The 16,350-nt window shown below is 35.7% G+C and overlaps 1 protein-coding gene across 1 annotated transcript; it reads right to left on the reverse strand.

The window, feature by feature from the left end:
- Positions 1 to 410: 410 nt before the first annotated feature.
- LOC149845406 (pentatricopeptide repeat-containing protein At4g25270, chloroplastic-like) lies at positions 411 to 1,153 on the reverse strand. The gene is made up of 3 exons (XM_089987835.1): positions 817 to 1,153; positions 589 to 649; positions 411 to 543 (listed from the first exon to the last, which is right to left on the reverse strand). The coding sequence occupies exons 1-3, from the start codon at positions 1,151 to 1,153 to the stop codon at positions 411 to 413; spliced, it is 531 nt and encodes a 176-aa protein (XP_089843961.1).
- Between the last annotated feature and the right edge of the window lie 15,197 nt (positions 1,154 to 16,350).

A 16,350-nucleotide genomic window follows, 5' to 3' on the forward strand; every position in this document is an offset into this window, starting at 1 on the left:
AAACTGTGCATCTACTTCAAAGCTTTTGTTGGATGCACTATGTTACCTAATTAGCCTACCATAGCTTAACATACAGCTCAATTCAATCAGAGCTGGGCCAGCTTGGAAGAGTCTTTTGGTCAAATAACTTCATCTCTCCCAATGCAATAGATATAAAGAATTTCATTAAATTTAATGCTTTATTTTTTACAATTGCTTGAACCAAACAAACAAAGCCCTCTTGATGCATGTTTCATTGTTTTTGGTAAAAAATGAATCAAGAAAACAAGATTTTTTTTTACTAAAGAATAAATGGAGAAAAATAGGACTTGCCAACCCATCTAAATAGTCAAGGATCTGCTGCTGCAATGCTGCTGATACACACATTTTCACTGCAGCTTGCTACAGTCCCCTCTCTCTTATCGTCTCTCTCACCCTATCTGCATCATCCCACCTTTATGCGCGTATGTCTGCAAAAGAAGGTTGAAATTTTCTACATTATCAGGCTCCAACTCAAACAGTCTATCAGCTGCTATCTCACCCACATTCACATTCCCATGTGCACTGCAAGCAAATAGCAACGCTCTCCAAATGCTTGCTCCAGCCTACAGTGGTGGCTGCATTTCCTCGATATTCAAGTTGTATGCTTCATCAATAAGTCCTGCTCTTCCTAAAAGATTCACCATACATGCATGGTTCAATACCATACTTTTCTTGCATCAATTTGAAAAGATACCGACCTTCGTCAACGAGGCACGGAGATGACGCTGCTTGGCCAACACATGCAGATAAGAATGCAACAAAGGTGATACTATCAGGAGTGATACCATACCATACCAGAGTCGACCATGATGTTGAACATGGCAAATGCTTGTTGGGAATCCTTTCTACTATAGGCATGGATGATGGAATTCCATGATACATCTTTCTGTTTCAACTGATCGAACACAGTCTGAGCACGACCGATGCAGCCCAACTTGGAGTACATATCAATCAAAGAGTTGCCCACCGACAAGTCTAACTCAAACTCATTTCCCTGTCTGAGAAGTCGCACATGGATTTGACTCCCAATTTTGAGACCGTGGCTGTCTGAGACAGAAGAACAGCCGGAGAGCATTGCAGAGATTCCAATGGAGTCTGGTTCAAAACCTTCGGCAACCATGAAACGGAGCATATTGACAGCGTAATCCAAGCACCCATGTTCAACTGAAGGATCGCTGTTTGGTGTGCGTGCAGATGACCGTGAAGATAGAATGAAGGTGAAGATGTAAACGGCCTTCTTCCGGAGGGGGTGTTACTTCTCAATTTTTCCTGAGTAAGTCCTCTCCCTCGTATAAGGGAGAGATAAGGCTGGCGGTTCCACCCTCCGGGGTAGCCGTTACCCAACTCTCAGTGGGACTTACAGATGTTCTCTCTTCAGAGAGAAAATCGGTAACTGTTTCGCTGATTTGAGCTTATCCAAATGAAATACGTTCAAACGTGCTTCATGTAGATAACGCCCTTTAACATGCAGTTTCACGAGTTGGAGAGAGAGTGGGATCACCTCTCTCCTTAACCCATGAACTCTCCGTGAAACATGGCCCCCATGGTCATGTATGACCAACATCGACAGTGTGTTCTATGAAACAATGTCTCTTTCAGACATTTTATCGAACTGCTGAGCCTTTACAATTTTTTCGCACTTTGCATACATGTCGACGAGGGCATTCGTAACAAACTGATCGCCACCATAACTGCACCGAATGATATGCCGATGGACGTCCTCACCCCTCCGCAATGACTCGATCCCGACACACGCCTTGAGCACGCGGGGGAAAGTGAAACTATTAGGCTCAACACCCATCTCATCCATTTGGTTATAGAGATCCATCGCATCCTCATACTGACCTTGCTCGACATCCCCAAAAGTCGGTTGCGGCATTTGGTCGAACACTTTGTGGGCATCCTCAAGACAACCACACATGACGTAAAACCTCAAGAGTTTGGCCAAGAGAGACGTAGTCTTCCGAAGAAGGCACGGTGGGATGAGTTTATGGATCTGAACGCCCTGTTGGAGGGCACCCATCTGAGAGCACGCCTCCTGATAGGATGCGATGTACACTGATGAAAAACTATGAGGTATTATAACAAGCCTTCTTCGGAGGGGGGGGGGGGATTTCTCACTTTAGATTTTAATGATTATTGATACGTGAGATCCTCTCCCTTAAAAGGGAGAGTTTGCTGGTCATTTCACCCCCCTGGGTAGTCGTTATCCAGTATTGGGGGAACTACCGATTTTCTCTCTAACCAGAGAAAATCGGTAACCACTTTCACGTCATGCTTCCAAATGAAGCACGTTCAAATGTGTTTCATTTAGATAAACCTCAATATTGGGCGGTTTCATGTGTTGGAGAGAGAGTGGCCCCACCAACATCTCCCACTTGGCCATGTGAAAACAAACATGACGTAGGATTTTACCTCCCACTATTGGAGTATTTTTCTTGTATGTATATTCCTGTTATGAGTTATATATTTTAGTTACCCAATCATATGTCTTATCAAATATATCTTAATTCCATACATGATACATGTTTCAAAAACATTTTCTTTGATATGCCCTTTATTAAAGGATCAACAATCATATCAGATATAGGTAAGTAACTTACTTTGATTTCATTTATTTTAATCATAATGAATATAATGATACGTTGCCATTATATATTTACTTTTAGAATTGTCTGCTCCACTCTTCATAAGAGAGATGACAGCTTGGTTATAACAATAAATTTGAATTGGTCTGTTGGTTATATCCTGTTTCAAATTATTAATGAAGCGGCTTATCCAAACGACAAAAGTGATAGCAATATTGCATGCAATATATTCTGCTTCTTGAGTATGCTGAGTTACACAGCCTTGTTTCTTACAAGACAAGGAAATTGCTCATCTTTTGAGGAGAAAAACATATTCAGAAGTGAATTTACTATCATTTCTACTTCCTACAAATTCAGCATTAGAATATCCAGTTAATTCTAGAGTATCATCTTAAAAATATAATTTCAAGTTTATAGTCCCTTTTAAGTATCGGAATATCCTTTCTACTGCTTGCCAGTGAGGCCAACTAGGATTACTTTGGTAGCGACTAACGAGGCTAACAACAAAGTTAATATCAAGCCTTGTGCATAGCATAGCATACATCAAGCTCCCAACAACTTGTGCATAAGGGACATTCATCAGGAATATCATTCTTACTCAATTTGACATTTTTTACCACAGGCGTTCTTACAGGCTTGCAACCACTCATTTTAAATTTCTTGAGTATATGATTTATATACTTTTCTTGACTCAAGCTTAAAAGTTTAGAATTCCTATCTCGAGTGATTTTAATTCTACAAACACATGATGTCTCTCCCATGTCTTTTATTTCGAATTAAGAATTTAACCATGACTTGGTTTTGACAATTATATCATTGTCATTTTCAGTCAAAAGAATGTCAACCACATATAGTGAGAGAATAGCAATTTTGGTCTCACTTTTTCAAACATAAACACAGTGGTCAAATTTATGTGCCACAAACCCTAATGACGTAATTCTCTTATGAAACTTTAAGTACCACTGATGTGGTGATTGTTTGAGTCTGTATTGGAATTTTTTTAACCTATATACTTTATCTTCTTTGTCTTTTAATTATATAGCCTTCCGGTTGTTTCATGAAAATGGTTTCCTTAAGCTCATCATTAAGGAATGAGGTTTTAACATCCATTTGATGTAGATTTAGGTCGTAATGAGCTACAATAACAAGAATTGTCCTTATCGAGGCAAATTTTACAAAAGGTAATAATGTATCAATATAGTCTAACCCTTTTTTCTAAGAAAATCATTTAGCTACCAACCTTGCTTTAAATTTATCAATACTACTATCGGACTTGAATTTTTTCTTTAAAATCCATTTACATCTAATGACTTTCATTTTCTCAGGTAAATCAGTCAATTCTCAAACTTGGTTTTTCTCAATGGACTCAATTTTCTCGTCCATGGCTTTTACCCAATCTGTTGACTCACGTGATTTTATTGTCTCATTACATGATAGGTTATCTTCCATGTCATCCAAGTCTAAGGCATAACACAGTTCCTTCGACTGGTAGACATAATAGTCATTCAAGTATGACAAAGGAGCTCTAGACCTCTTATGACAAACCTAAGTCTGATATAAAAAATACGGAGAACTAACAGATGGTTCATCATTACATAAACGTTCTTGTGAGTCATCAGAGTCATAATATAAATCAAGAGAATCATCTTCATTTATTTCAGGAATAATTTCTTTCATGTTTTGATCTTCCAAGAATATAACATCTCTATTTTTTATTAAACTCTTATTTAGATGGTAAAATCTATAACATTTGAAATATCCAATAAAGATACACCTTATAGATCTTGTATCAAATTTATCTTGTGATCGCTCTATAACCTTTATATGAGCTACTGAACCTCATCTACGAAGGTGACTTAGGTTCAATTTTCTTTCAGTCCATAATTCATAAGGTGCAGAAACAATAGCTTTACAAGAAACCCTATTTAAAACATATGTTATTGTATGTATCACTTTTTCTCAAAATACTTTGGGTAATAAAGCATTAGATAATGTGCATCTAACCATGCCAAGAAGGGTTTTATCGAATCTTTCACCCACGCCATTTTGTTAAGGAGTGCCTGGAGTCATAGTTTGAGGTTTGATCTCATTAGCCAATATCAAGAAAATTCATTTGAGGTATATTCTCCTCCCCGATCTTTCTACCAAAAATGTTTTCTACTTCTTGACAAAATTTTTTAAATTTTTTTAATGCTTCATACTTATATGCTATAAGATATACATAGTTAAAAGTCATCAATAAAATATATAAAATATTTCTTTTATGAGTTTGAGTCCTAAAGGGACTACAAATGTTAGTGTGTGATCATGCATGAATTTTGTATTTTTTCACATATATTTTTGTGCATGATCTGTCGAAAAACTACATTAAAAACCCATTCTTGCCAATGTTTTTGAGAAACTGCTTTAAAATCAAAATAAAGGTAAAATTGTTAATTTTCAAGTCTTCCTTGCATTTTTCAGTGTTTTGATTAATTTAAGACTTTTTAATTTATAGCTTAATTAGTTTAGGATTTGTCAACTAATATTTTATTTGGTTTAGAAGTGTTGTTTTCTGAAAACATGTTTTTCTAAGTGTACTCATTTGAAATTCTAAAAATTAATAAGAGTATTTCTAAAAAATCATGTGACCTAATTTTTTTAGTATAACTAAATTTTCAGGCAGAGCCCGTCTCCCTCTTGAGAAAAACGTAGCCTCCTTCTCCCTCTCTCTCCTCTCTTCTTCCCCCTTTTCAATCCCAACCGGTTCTCCCTATTATCTTCCTCTTTCACCCCCTTTCTCTTTTTGCTTCTAATCCTATCTGGCACTGATTCTTCTTGTCCCCATCGTCGAAGGCACGTGCAGCTCGAAGGAAGGCCACATTCTTCTTTTCAATCCCTCCATCGGAGGTAAACTGTGAAGTTTGCTTCTTCTTCCCCGTCTCTCTATAGTTTATTATTATTTATCTCATAAAATATATGCATAATATTTCATCATGGCATATAGTATAGTTTAATCTTCGTATATTTGTTGCATCTAGTTTAGATTGTTTGCTTTTATCCATTGAAAAAGAAAAAAATATATATAATATTCTTTCATTTATTTTACTGCATCTTCATAATTTTAGTTTTTTTTTTTTTGGTCTGCAATCGACCTGCGTGATTTATATAATCACGCAGATCGTTTGATATTTTTCTCTGCCCAAATAGAGTACAACGTGTTTCAGTTGCCATATAGTTCTTTTTGTGTGTGCTGGAACTCAACAACCAGTCAAAACACACATTTATCTGCAGAGCATGATCAGGCTTTGTGTACATCGTTCAATAAATCTTCATTTAACATGAGTTTTCATGTGGAACGCAGATCGGTAAAGTGTGCAAGAGCATTCTCATTGTTGGACCTGATCACGCTGGTCATGCGACTTTCAGCAACCCACACGCAATCATCTATCATGTTCATGCTTGATCATACTATACTTTTTTGATCGGGTCACATGCAGATTGTATCATTAACATGAGTCACGTACTCCAATGTGACTAATGTGGATGATCACGGCTGCAATAAACAAAATAGTTGTTGCATTTTTGTAGTTAGCCGCAATCATAATTTTTTTATAGTTTAGAATAGGTTGTTGATTCATTGTGTAGTTGTTTATCGAGCTAGTTTGGTTTAGATTTTTGTCTTATGTCATGATTTATTAGTCGTAGCTGAATTCACGTTTGTTGTGTGTTTATTAGTTCATTCAATAACTTAGTTTAGTTATTTTGTATCATAGTGATCTTGTCTAGTTAGTGTTTAGATTCTTGTTTCAGTCTTATGCTTGATTAGTCATAATCCAATTCATGTCTCTTGTTCATAGTATTTATTTTTCGCTAGTGTAGTTTACTTTAGTTAGGACGTTTGAATCATTGTTGTTGATTACATACTTTGTTTTAGAACTTCATAAGTTGTTTTTTCTATTGGTTATATCTTAGTTGGTGTTTTCCTTACTCCTTATTTAGTTTGTTTAGGAATTTAGCATTAGGCTAATCGGCTTGTTTAAAATCATGTGTTTTCAGTGTAATCAAGTAAATTAGATTCATTTATTTCATTAAATATTAATTTAGTTAGTATAGATTCACGTTTTTATTGTTTTTAGAATTAGTTAGTTGGTTAATTTGATTGTTACTAGTTAGTTTCTTTCTTGTTTCAAAGTAGTTAGTTTGTTATTAAGTTGTTATTTAATTTGTTACTTAGTTATTTGTTACAAACTTTGTTTCAAGTTTGTTAGATTAGATTGTTTGAATCTTGCTTTCTTGATTTTTCATAAAACTAACCTTAGATTTTGGTATAGTTTTCTTTGTTTTTGTTTCATTTTTTTGTTTTGTAGGGAAGCGGTTGTGCGTACGATAGACCCTCAAAAGTATCCCTGAAGAGCCCTCTGAAGTCCCTCAAAGGTCCTCTGAAGGTCCTTAAAAGGCCCCTCAAGAGAGTCCTTATCAAGTGAGCAACAAGTACAAAAGCCTACAGATCAAATGTAAGTAGTTCTGGGGTTCAAGTAAAATAGTGAAGATCAAAGGGACTAGAGCTCAAGCAACTGAAGACCCTTTTTCTTTTCTTTTAGCCTTAGGCTATTTAATTTTAATTTGGGTTTGTAATATGACCATTTATTATTTTTCATCCCTCTGCAAGAGGGTAACTCATTGTAATAGTTAGTTACTTTTATTTATTTATTTTTAAGGCAATAAAGCTTGCAATTTGTGTGAAATACAAAGTTTATTCTCTCTTTCCCTGAGTTTGACCCAGATCTCAACCTATTGTAAGCTGGTTTTTATTATTCGATGTCTGGCTTTCATAAAACATTTTTATCAAAAATACTTCTTTAAAAATCTATTTCATAAAACTCATACCAAATTTTTGGTGTCGTTAACGGGGAACAATGATAGAAATGAGTATTCACTTTATTGTCTCTCGTGTGTTCTCATTTTATTTAGGATTTCTAGTTTAATTGCCTGCACATTAATTAGGGTTGTTAGTTCATTTTTGTAATTAGGACTTGTAGAACTACATTGCTTGTGAGCCCTAAAGACTAGTTTACTTTTTCTGCACGGACCACCTAGTAGGTTACCCCCTTAGTAGGTGAATGTGCACGATTGGTACCATGTATATAGTTTGCTTTCTGCGAAATATTTGTTTGGGTGCAAGTGTGTGGTGCATGTTTGTTGTTTCCTGCTTTATTTATTTTATTTTATTTTACTTGTGTCGTGGTTTGTTATGGTTTGATCACGTTTGCATGTCAGGTAGGTAGAAAACCTTTATTTAGGACGGTTACTATACCAGTCTACCCTCAAGTGTATGCAAGGGTGATGCTCGCTTGACCTCGAGCTTGTTGAGTCAGTAGAGGACCCCGAGTCTATCATTAGAAGAGCCTGTCGATCCAGCCTCATGACAGAGGATCAACAGTTGACCCATCCTCTCCGAGAGTGTATTCATCCGTGAGTATTTCATTCCCAATGAATACACTCCCGCCACATGCATCGCTAGATCTCTTGTAGGAGCAAACCAGTTTGAAATTAAGGTCAGTATTATTCAGATGTTACCTTCTTTTTATGGCCTTAGTAACAAGAACCCCTATCGTCATCTCGACGAGTTCCTCTAGATCTGCTTTACGGTGCGGATCAACAATTTTGAAGATGATGCATTAAGGTTGACCTTGTTTCTGTTCTCCCTTAAGGACAAAGCCAAATATTGGCTGAAGGCTTTAGATACAATTCAGATTACTACTTAAGAATGAATGCGGAAAGAGTTTCTCAAGAAATACTTTCTAATTGGTAAGACGAACCAGTTTCGAAAAGCCATCATCAGTTTTTCTCAGATTGAGGGAGAACAATTTCACGAGACCTGGGATAGGTTGAAAGACCTACTCAGGAAGTGCCCCCACCACCAAGTGCCCTGGCAACTGGTGCAGTACTTTTACGATGGCCTGACTGAGAAAGACAGACAAATGGTTGATTCTTCATGTAGGGTCACGTTCATGCTCAAGAGCGAGGATGAGGCATGGGCCCTATTCAAAACATTGAGTGAAAACTCTATGCACCATGCCTTATCTTCGAGATTTGATAGGACCACATCTGCTCCTAGTATCCCTAAAAAAGGAGGAATTTTTGAAGTTGAGTCCAACCAAGAATTACAAATCAAAGTGTACTAGTCGACTAGAAAAGTTGATCAACTTCTAGCCAACCCAACTTCAATAAATTAAGTGAGTAAAGTGTGCGAGCTATGTGCTAGCCCTACACACTATGCTTTTTACTGTCTGACAGCACCGCTCTATCCTAAATTCGTTTAGGATCAGGTGAATGCTGCCCAAAATTTTGTTAGACTAGTGCATGATCAATATGCACCTACCTATAACCCGGGATGACAAAACCACCCAAACTTTGCATGAAAAAATCCACAAGACCCCTCCATATGCCATCCCAGTCATAGGTCAGACCGGGTAACTTTCACAAAGTTACCCAAGACCTACATTCCCATAGGCCCCTTCTCAGCTTAGCTTGCCTCTTCTTCAAAAACCCACATCAAGTCAATCATTTCAAGAGAAGCTCCTTGAGGCCTTTTCTGACATAAAGGTCAACCTCAACTCCCATACTCAATCCATTGCAAAATTAGAGACACGGAAGGGATAGTTGGCTAAGGCATTGAGCAGGCAGCACGCAGGGAGCCTTCCTAGTTGGCCTGTCATCAACCCGAGGGGTAAGAAACTCGTGCATTCTAATCTACACATGACTGACTCACACCATGAGCAGATCCAGACTATTACTACCCTCAGGAGTAGAAAGGAATTCCATAGAACCAGGGTGACTACAGAATAAAGAGAGAGACAGATTGTTGAGTAGTCAGTCCCTATTGAGACATCCCAGGAAAGTGGGAGGGATCCTCCATTTGAGCCTTCCAGATTATATATACCCAAGACCTCCTTTCCTGAAGCTCTTGAACAACCAAAGGTTTTTGGTAATCAGGGAGCAAGAATGCAAGAAATGCCTGAGATATTCAAGCATGTTCACATAAACCTTCTCATGCTCGATGTCATCCAACAAGTGCCCGCTTATGCAAAGTTTCTTAAAGAACTTTGCACCCAGAAAAGAAAATCAAGATCGTTGCCCAAGAAGATCTTCCTGACTGAGCAGGTGAGCTCGATGTTTTGGCACCAAGTTCCACCTAAACTTAAGGATCCATGGACATCGATCATCTATTGTATCATTGAAAACATGACCATCGAGCGTGTTTTGCTCGATCTTAGGGCCAGTGTGAACATATTGCCTGGTTTCCTGTATGACATCTTTGGGATTGGGGGGATAAAACCCACCTTGACCATCCTGCAGTTGGCCGATAGGTCTACCAAGATTCTTCGGGGAATATTAGAAGATGTATTAGTTAAGGTCGAGGACTTTTATTTTCCTATTGATTTTCTCATTCTGGATATATAAGGTACTAATGTCGCTCACCGAACCCCCATCATTCTCGGCAAACCATTCTTCGCCACTACCAATGCGTGTATTAACGGTCGTACTGGAGAGATGGATGTTTCTTTTTAGCAACAAACGATTGCGGATAAATATATTTGATATTGTCACAAGAGCATTAGAAAATGACGAATGTTTCCATGTGGAGGACACTCATACTCAATGGAAGCAATCTGATCCATCCCAGTTGGAGAGATGTGTGGATGATACTTTGGTTCATGGATCATTATCTGAGAAGCGTTCCCACAAGTGTCCAAAAGATTTTCAAATATGTGTGGGGGCTAATCTCGATCATAGCAAAGAAAAGAGTCATTTTAGGGTCCAGAGGGGTCAACTTTTAGGACACAATGGACAAGGCAAAAGATGAGACCATCTACCTCAGACCTCTTGATTGAGTATGACCTTCAGTCTATTTATCTCATGGATGATGAAGGGTATTCAGAGATCTGTATGGTTGAAGATGTAAAATTTAGCACTTTATAGGAGGCAACTCATACTGTTGTTGTAATTTTAGTAATCCAATAGTTTTTGCTTCTTTTTGTTTCATGAGCATGTATGATAAATCATGTATACATTTCATTTTTTAGATATGACTTATGAGTTACAAGTGACAGGACAACTTCCAATGTACATCAGGTGACTTCTACTCCTTCCTTTGTATGTTTTTGTTTCATAGTGTGCATTCATCTAGTTTCATGTAAGCATGGGTGAGTGCCACTGAAGACAGTGTCATTCAAGTGTAGGGGATGGTGTAGTTTGCACACCCAAAATTTTCTTTTTGTCCATGTATTTGCACTGATGAAAACTCATAAAAAATAGGCTTTTAAGGAATGAGTTTTAACCTATATTAATGTTTTACACAATCTAACATTTTAGATATTTTTTCTTAAGCCCCACAAATTTTTTTTGACACTAATATAGAAAAACATGGTTATTTATGTGGATTTCAAAGAAAACATGATAGATGCATGTTAGAGTTTATTTTGAAGCACAAGTATGAATATGTACGGTTTATTTTTGAAAACTAAGCAAATGAACAATATTGAAAATAAGAGCTCAAAAGTGAAAAAGAGCATACGCTTAGTTATTTGATCTCTTCATATTTCCTAGTAGCTGGGCTCAGACACAAGTTAAAGTATTTGAGTCCCATGTCGAAAATGCTAATAAAGAAAATCACTTTTTTGTCTAAGTTGATATATGTGGCCTATTTGGTTTGAGCGAGTAGAGCCTAAGGGGTGTTTATATCTGCTGCCCTAAAGTCATCTGGTTTAGAAACTACCGGCTTGAAATCCCATCACATGGACTTTATAGAAAGCCTAATAGATGTTGACATTGCACATGACAAAGAAGAGAGATATATGTAAAACTATGAAAATTGAAGGTCTAGTCACTCGAGCAATTAAGTCTGAGGGATACTTTGTATCTAATGCCCTAAGGTTGTCTCGCCTGGGATCCACTGACCTAAAGTTTGTTACACGGGTAACGAAAACTAAAAATTTGATATAATGCTCAACAACAAAAAAAAGTGTGGAAAAATTAAAAATCTGGAAAAAGGAAAAAGAAAGAAAATCAAGAGCATAAATATAAAGTTCACTGCTTAGGAATAATTTTTGAGAAACCTGTGCAAAAAATATATAAGTGAGGAGAAATAAACAATGACATGTGTATATTTGATTTTTTTAGAATAAAGCACAAATGATTACGATATTTAGAAAAGTAAAGGAAAAAGCTTTTATCCTGTGGTGGCAAGAAAAGACTCTAAATATGTTTTGAAGACATAATGACATGAAATATTTGTGAAAACAAACCCCTTAGTTGTGTAATGTTTCTTGAATTAGAATCTTTTGTATACATGATAGAGAAGTTTGTGGGTAGCATCACTACAAACCCGCATGGGACCTTACTCGTCCACTGGGTAACCCAGGGGTTTAAAGTGCTTGTTGTATACGCTAAATGCAATTATGATTCCTACGAAAGTGAGTTTGGTTTTTGCTTTGTTAGTTTGCTTTTGCTTTTTGTTATTCAAGGTCAGTTTACTCAAGGACTAGTAAACGATAAGCATTGGAGAACTTGATCATGCATGAATTTTGCATTTTTTTCACATATATTTCTATGGATGATCCATCGAAAAACTGTATTAAAAACCCATTCTTGACAATATTTTTGAGAAACTGCTTTAAAATAAAAATAAAGGTAAAATTGCTAATTTTCAAGTCTTTCCTACATTTTTCAATGTTTTGATTAATTAGGACTTTTTTATTTGGAGCTTAATTAGTTTAGGATTTGTCAACTAATATTTTTTTTGGTTTAGAAGTGTTCGTTTCTAAAAACACGTTTTTCTAAGTGTACTCATTTGAAATTCTAAAAATTAATTAGAGTTTTTCTAGAAAATTGTGTGACCTAATTTTTTTAGTATAAAAACTAAATTTTCAGCCAGAAGGGGCGTCTCCCTCTTGAGAAAAATGTAGCCTCCTTCTCCCTCTCTCTCCTCTCTTCTTCCCCCTTTTCAATCCCAACCGGTTCTCCCTATTCTCTTCCTCTTTCACCCCCTTTCTCTTTCTGCTTCTAAACCTATCTGGTGTTGGTTCTTCTTGTCCCCATCGTTGAAGGCACATGCAGCTCGAAGGACAGCCGCATTCTTCTTCTCAATCCCTCCATCGGAGGTAAACTGCGAGGTTTGCTTCTTCTTCCCCGTCTCTCTATAGTTTATTATTATTTATCTCATAAAATAGATGCATAATATTTTATCATGACATATAGTATAGTTTAATGTTCGTATATTTGTTGCATCTAGTTTAAATTGCTTGCTTTTATCCAATGAAAAGAAAAATATGTATATAATATTCTTTCATTTATTTTACCGTAACATCTTCATAATTTTAGTTTTTTTTTCCCGCAATCAACCTGAGTGATTTATATAATCACGCAGATCGTTTGATATTTTTTTCTTCCCAAACAGAGTATAACGTGTTTCGGTTGCCATATAGTTCTTTTTGTGTATGCTGGAACTCAGCAGCCACTCAAAACACACATTTATCTACAGAGTGTGATCAGGCTTGGTGCATATCGTTCAATAAATCTTCATTTAACATGAGTTCTCGTGTGAAACAAATATCGATAAAGTGTGCAAGAGCATTCTCATTGTTGGACATGATCACGTTGGTCAAGCGACTTTTAGCAACCCACACACAATCGGCTATCGTGTTCATGCTTGATCATACCTCACTTTTCTGATCGAGTCACGTGCAGATTATATCATTAACATGAGTCACGTACTCCAACGTGACTAATGTGGATGATCACAACTACAATAAACAAAATAGTTGCTGCATTTTTGTAGTTGGCCACAATCATACTTTTTTTTATAGTTTAGAATAGGTTGTTGATTCATTATATAGTTGTTTATCTAACTAGTTTGGTTTAGATTTTTGTCTTATGTCATGATTTATTAGTTGTAGCTGAATTCACGTTTGTTGTGTGTTTATTAGTTCATTCAATAACTTAGTTTAGTTATTTTGTATCATAGTGATCTTGTCTAGTTAGTGTTTAGATTCTTGTTTCAGTCTTATGCTTGATTAGTCATAATCCAATTCATGTCTCTTGTTCATAGTATTTATTTTTCGCTAGTGTAGTTTACTTTAGTTAGGACGTTTGAATCATTGTTGTTGATTACATACTTTGTTTTAGAACTTCATAAGTTGTTTTTTCTATTGGTTATATCTTAGTTGGTGTTTTCCTTACTCCTTATTTAGTTTGTTTAGGAATTTAGCATTAGGCTAATCGGCTTGTTTAAAATCATGTGTTTTCAGTGTAATCAAGTAAATTAGATTCATTTATTTCATTAAATATTAATTTAGTTAGTATAGATTCACGTTTTTATTGTTTTTAGAATTAGTTAGTTGGTTAATTTGATTGTTACTAGTTAGTTTCTTTCTTGTTTCAAAGTAGTTAGTTTGTTATTAAGTTGTTATTTAATTTGTTACTTAGTTATTTGTTACAAACTTTGTTTCAAGTTTGTTAGATTAGATTGTTTGAATCTTGCTTTCTTGATTTTTCATAAAACTAACCTTAGATTTTGGTATAGTTTTCTTTGTTTTTGTATCATTTTTTTGTTTTGTAGGGAAGTGGTTGTGCGTACAATAGGCCCTCAAAAGTATCCCTGAAGAGCCCTCTGAGGTCCCCTGAAGGTCCTTAAAAGGCCCCTCAAGGGAGCCCTTATCAAGTGAGCAACAAGTACAAGAGCCTACAGATCAAATGCAAGTAGCTCTGGGGTTCAAGTAAAACAGTGAAGATCAAAGGGACTAGAGCTGAAGCAACTAAAGACCCTTTTTCTTTTCTTTTAGCCTTAGGTTATTTAATTTTAATTTGGATTTTTAATACAAGCATTTATTATTTTTTAGTCCTCTGCAAGAGGGTAACTCATTGTAATAGTTAGTTACTTTTATTTATTTATTTTTAAGGCAATAAAGCCTGCAATTTGTGTGGAATACAAAGTTTATTCTCCCGTTCTCTGAGTTTGACCTGGATCTCACCTTAGTGTGAGCCGGTTTTTATTATTTGGTGTCTGGCTTTCATAAAACGTTTTTATCAAAAATACTTCTTTAAAAATCTATTTCATAAAACTCACACCAGTGTGTATGATTTGTAATAATTCAGATGCTCTAATTACATTATGTGGAAATGGGTTTTTTGTTATTTTACCATAAATACAAGGTTCACATTTATAAAAAAAATATTCAGCGAAGTCTGGTATTAGATTTAATTCAACAAGTTTCTTTATTTTCTTTAAATGAATATGTCCAAGTCTTTGGTGCCAGACATTCACATCCATATAAAGATATTATCAATATAAGCAGAAATAGATAGAATTTTATTTTTCTCAGAATAAAAATTTTTGAACCGACCATGTTATTTATCAAAAAACCCATCAAACAGAACTCGACCATGTTTCCCATAGTAACCTTTTCCAGTAAAAACCGAACGTCAAAACCCTTAGAAACAAATACCGAAACAAACACTAGATTTCATCTCATGGATGGTACAAACAAAACATTTGATAACAGAACATTGTTACTAGAAGTTTCAACACGATAAGTCCCAACACCCATAACATCAGAGTAGGTGTTGTTCCCCATGTACACCCGATGTTCTCGGAGTTTATACTTGATCGTGTCCACCATTCCTTCCTTGCGCATGGCTATATGACGTGTTGCCCTAGAGTCCACACACCATCCAGAAAGTGCCTGGTTCGCATATAAGTATTCTGATATCACACAGATTATATCATGTCTCTCCTTTTACTTGTTATTTTTGTTGTTTATCCGACTTCAATAATCTTATAGGAAGTGTTCAGGTTTTTCACACTTGAAGCACTTCACTTGGGAGGTTGCTACTTGCGGAATGTTGGACATTTTCTCTTATCAAATTTGTCATTACTCTTAAAAAACTTTCTTTTAAAATGTGGGCGCCTGAAAGGGATATGGTTGTTGTTTGGAGTATCTTTAGCAAAATGTAATTCATTTTTCTTGTCTTGCTGCATATGTTGCTACTCAATTGAGTTTCAGAGGTAGTATCATATTTCTTCGAAATAGCATCAAGCATTGACTTTGTTGTAGGGTAATCTTCGAATACCCTAATGAGATCGCCATCCATGTATGTGAGCATGATGGTTCTGGCTAACGTGTTATTCTTTTTATATTTAAGATAAACAGTTTTATCTGCTTTTGTAGTTTTGTCATCAAAGTCGCTTATTTCAAAAGTCAGGGCATTCTCGATGCCCTCTAAGGTCAAAACAAGAAGAATCTTCCTCTTCCAAATATGGAAATTAAATATATTTAATTTATCAATTTTGGTTAATTTAGTAGCACAAACCCTATAAGTCATTTTTTTTGGTTTTAAGTATTTTATGTTGGCAATGTATGATAAAGATATGTCCGACATTCAACAAGAACATAAATATCACAATATTAGTCATGAACTCATAAAATATCATGTTCATTAGATTTATGATATTAAACATACTTTGTCATGCAAATATCAAAAAATGAAAGACAATCAGTTTCTAACTTATTTTAACTAAAACATACCTTAATGACACAAACTGCAAACTCTGAGCACTTTTTTATAATTTTAGAAAAGTCAAAGGTATGTACCGAAAAAAATATAACCCCCAAAACAGAACTTTCAAAAAAAAAATCCAAGAGGTTTTCTGCAAAATTTGAGAAAGATAGGAGTCTGTTTTGGATATTTTCTAGAGTAT

This window comes from Nuphar pumila, chromosome 2 (assembly GCF_984573655.1).
Source record: "Nuphar pumila chromosome 2, dmNupPumi1.hap1.1, whole genome shotgun sequence".
Classification (NCBI taxonomy): Eukaryota; Viridiplantae; Streptophyta; class Magnoliopsida; order Nymphaeales; family Nymphaeaceae; genus Nuphar; species Nuphar pumila.

What these genes read in the sequence shown, in the direction of transcription:
- LOC149845406 (XM_089987835.1), bottom strand. Translation starts at nt 1,153, where the DNA reads ATGCTCCGTTTCATGGTTGCCGAAGGTTTTGAACCAGACTCCATTGGA. An exon ending in CAACATCATGGTCGACTCTG is followed by an intron (nt 650 to 816) that starts GTATGGTATGGT and finishes TGAATCTTTTAG; the next exon opens with GAAGAGCAGGACTTATTGAT. An exon ending in GAGGAAATGCAGCCACCACT is followed by an intron (nt 544 to 588) that starts GTAGGCTGGAGC and finishes ATTTGCTTGCAG; the next exon opens with TGCACATGGGAATGTGAATG.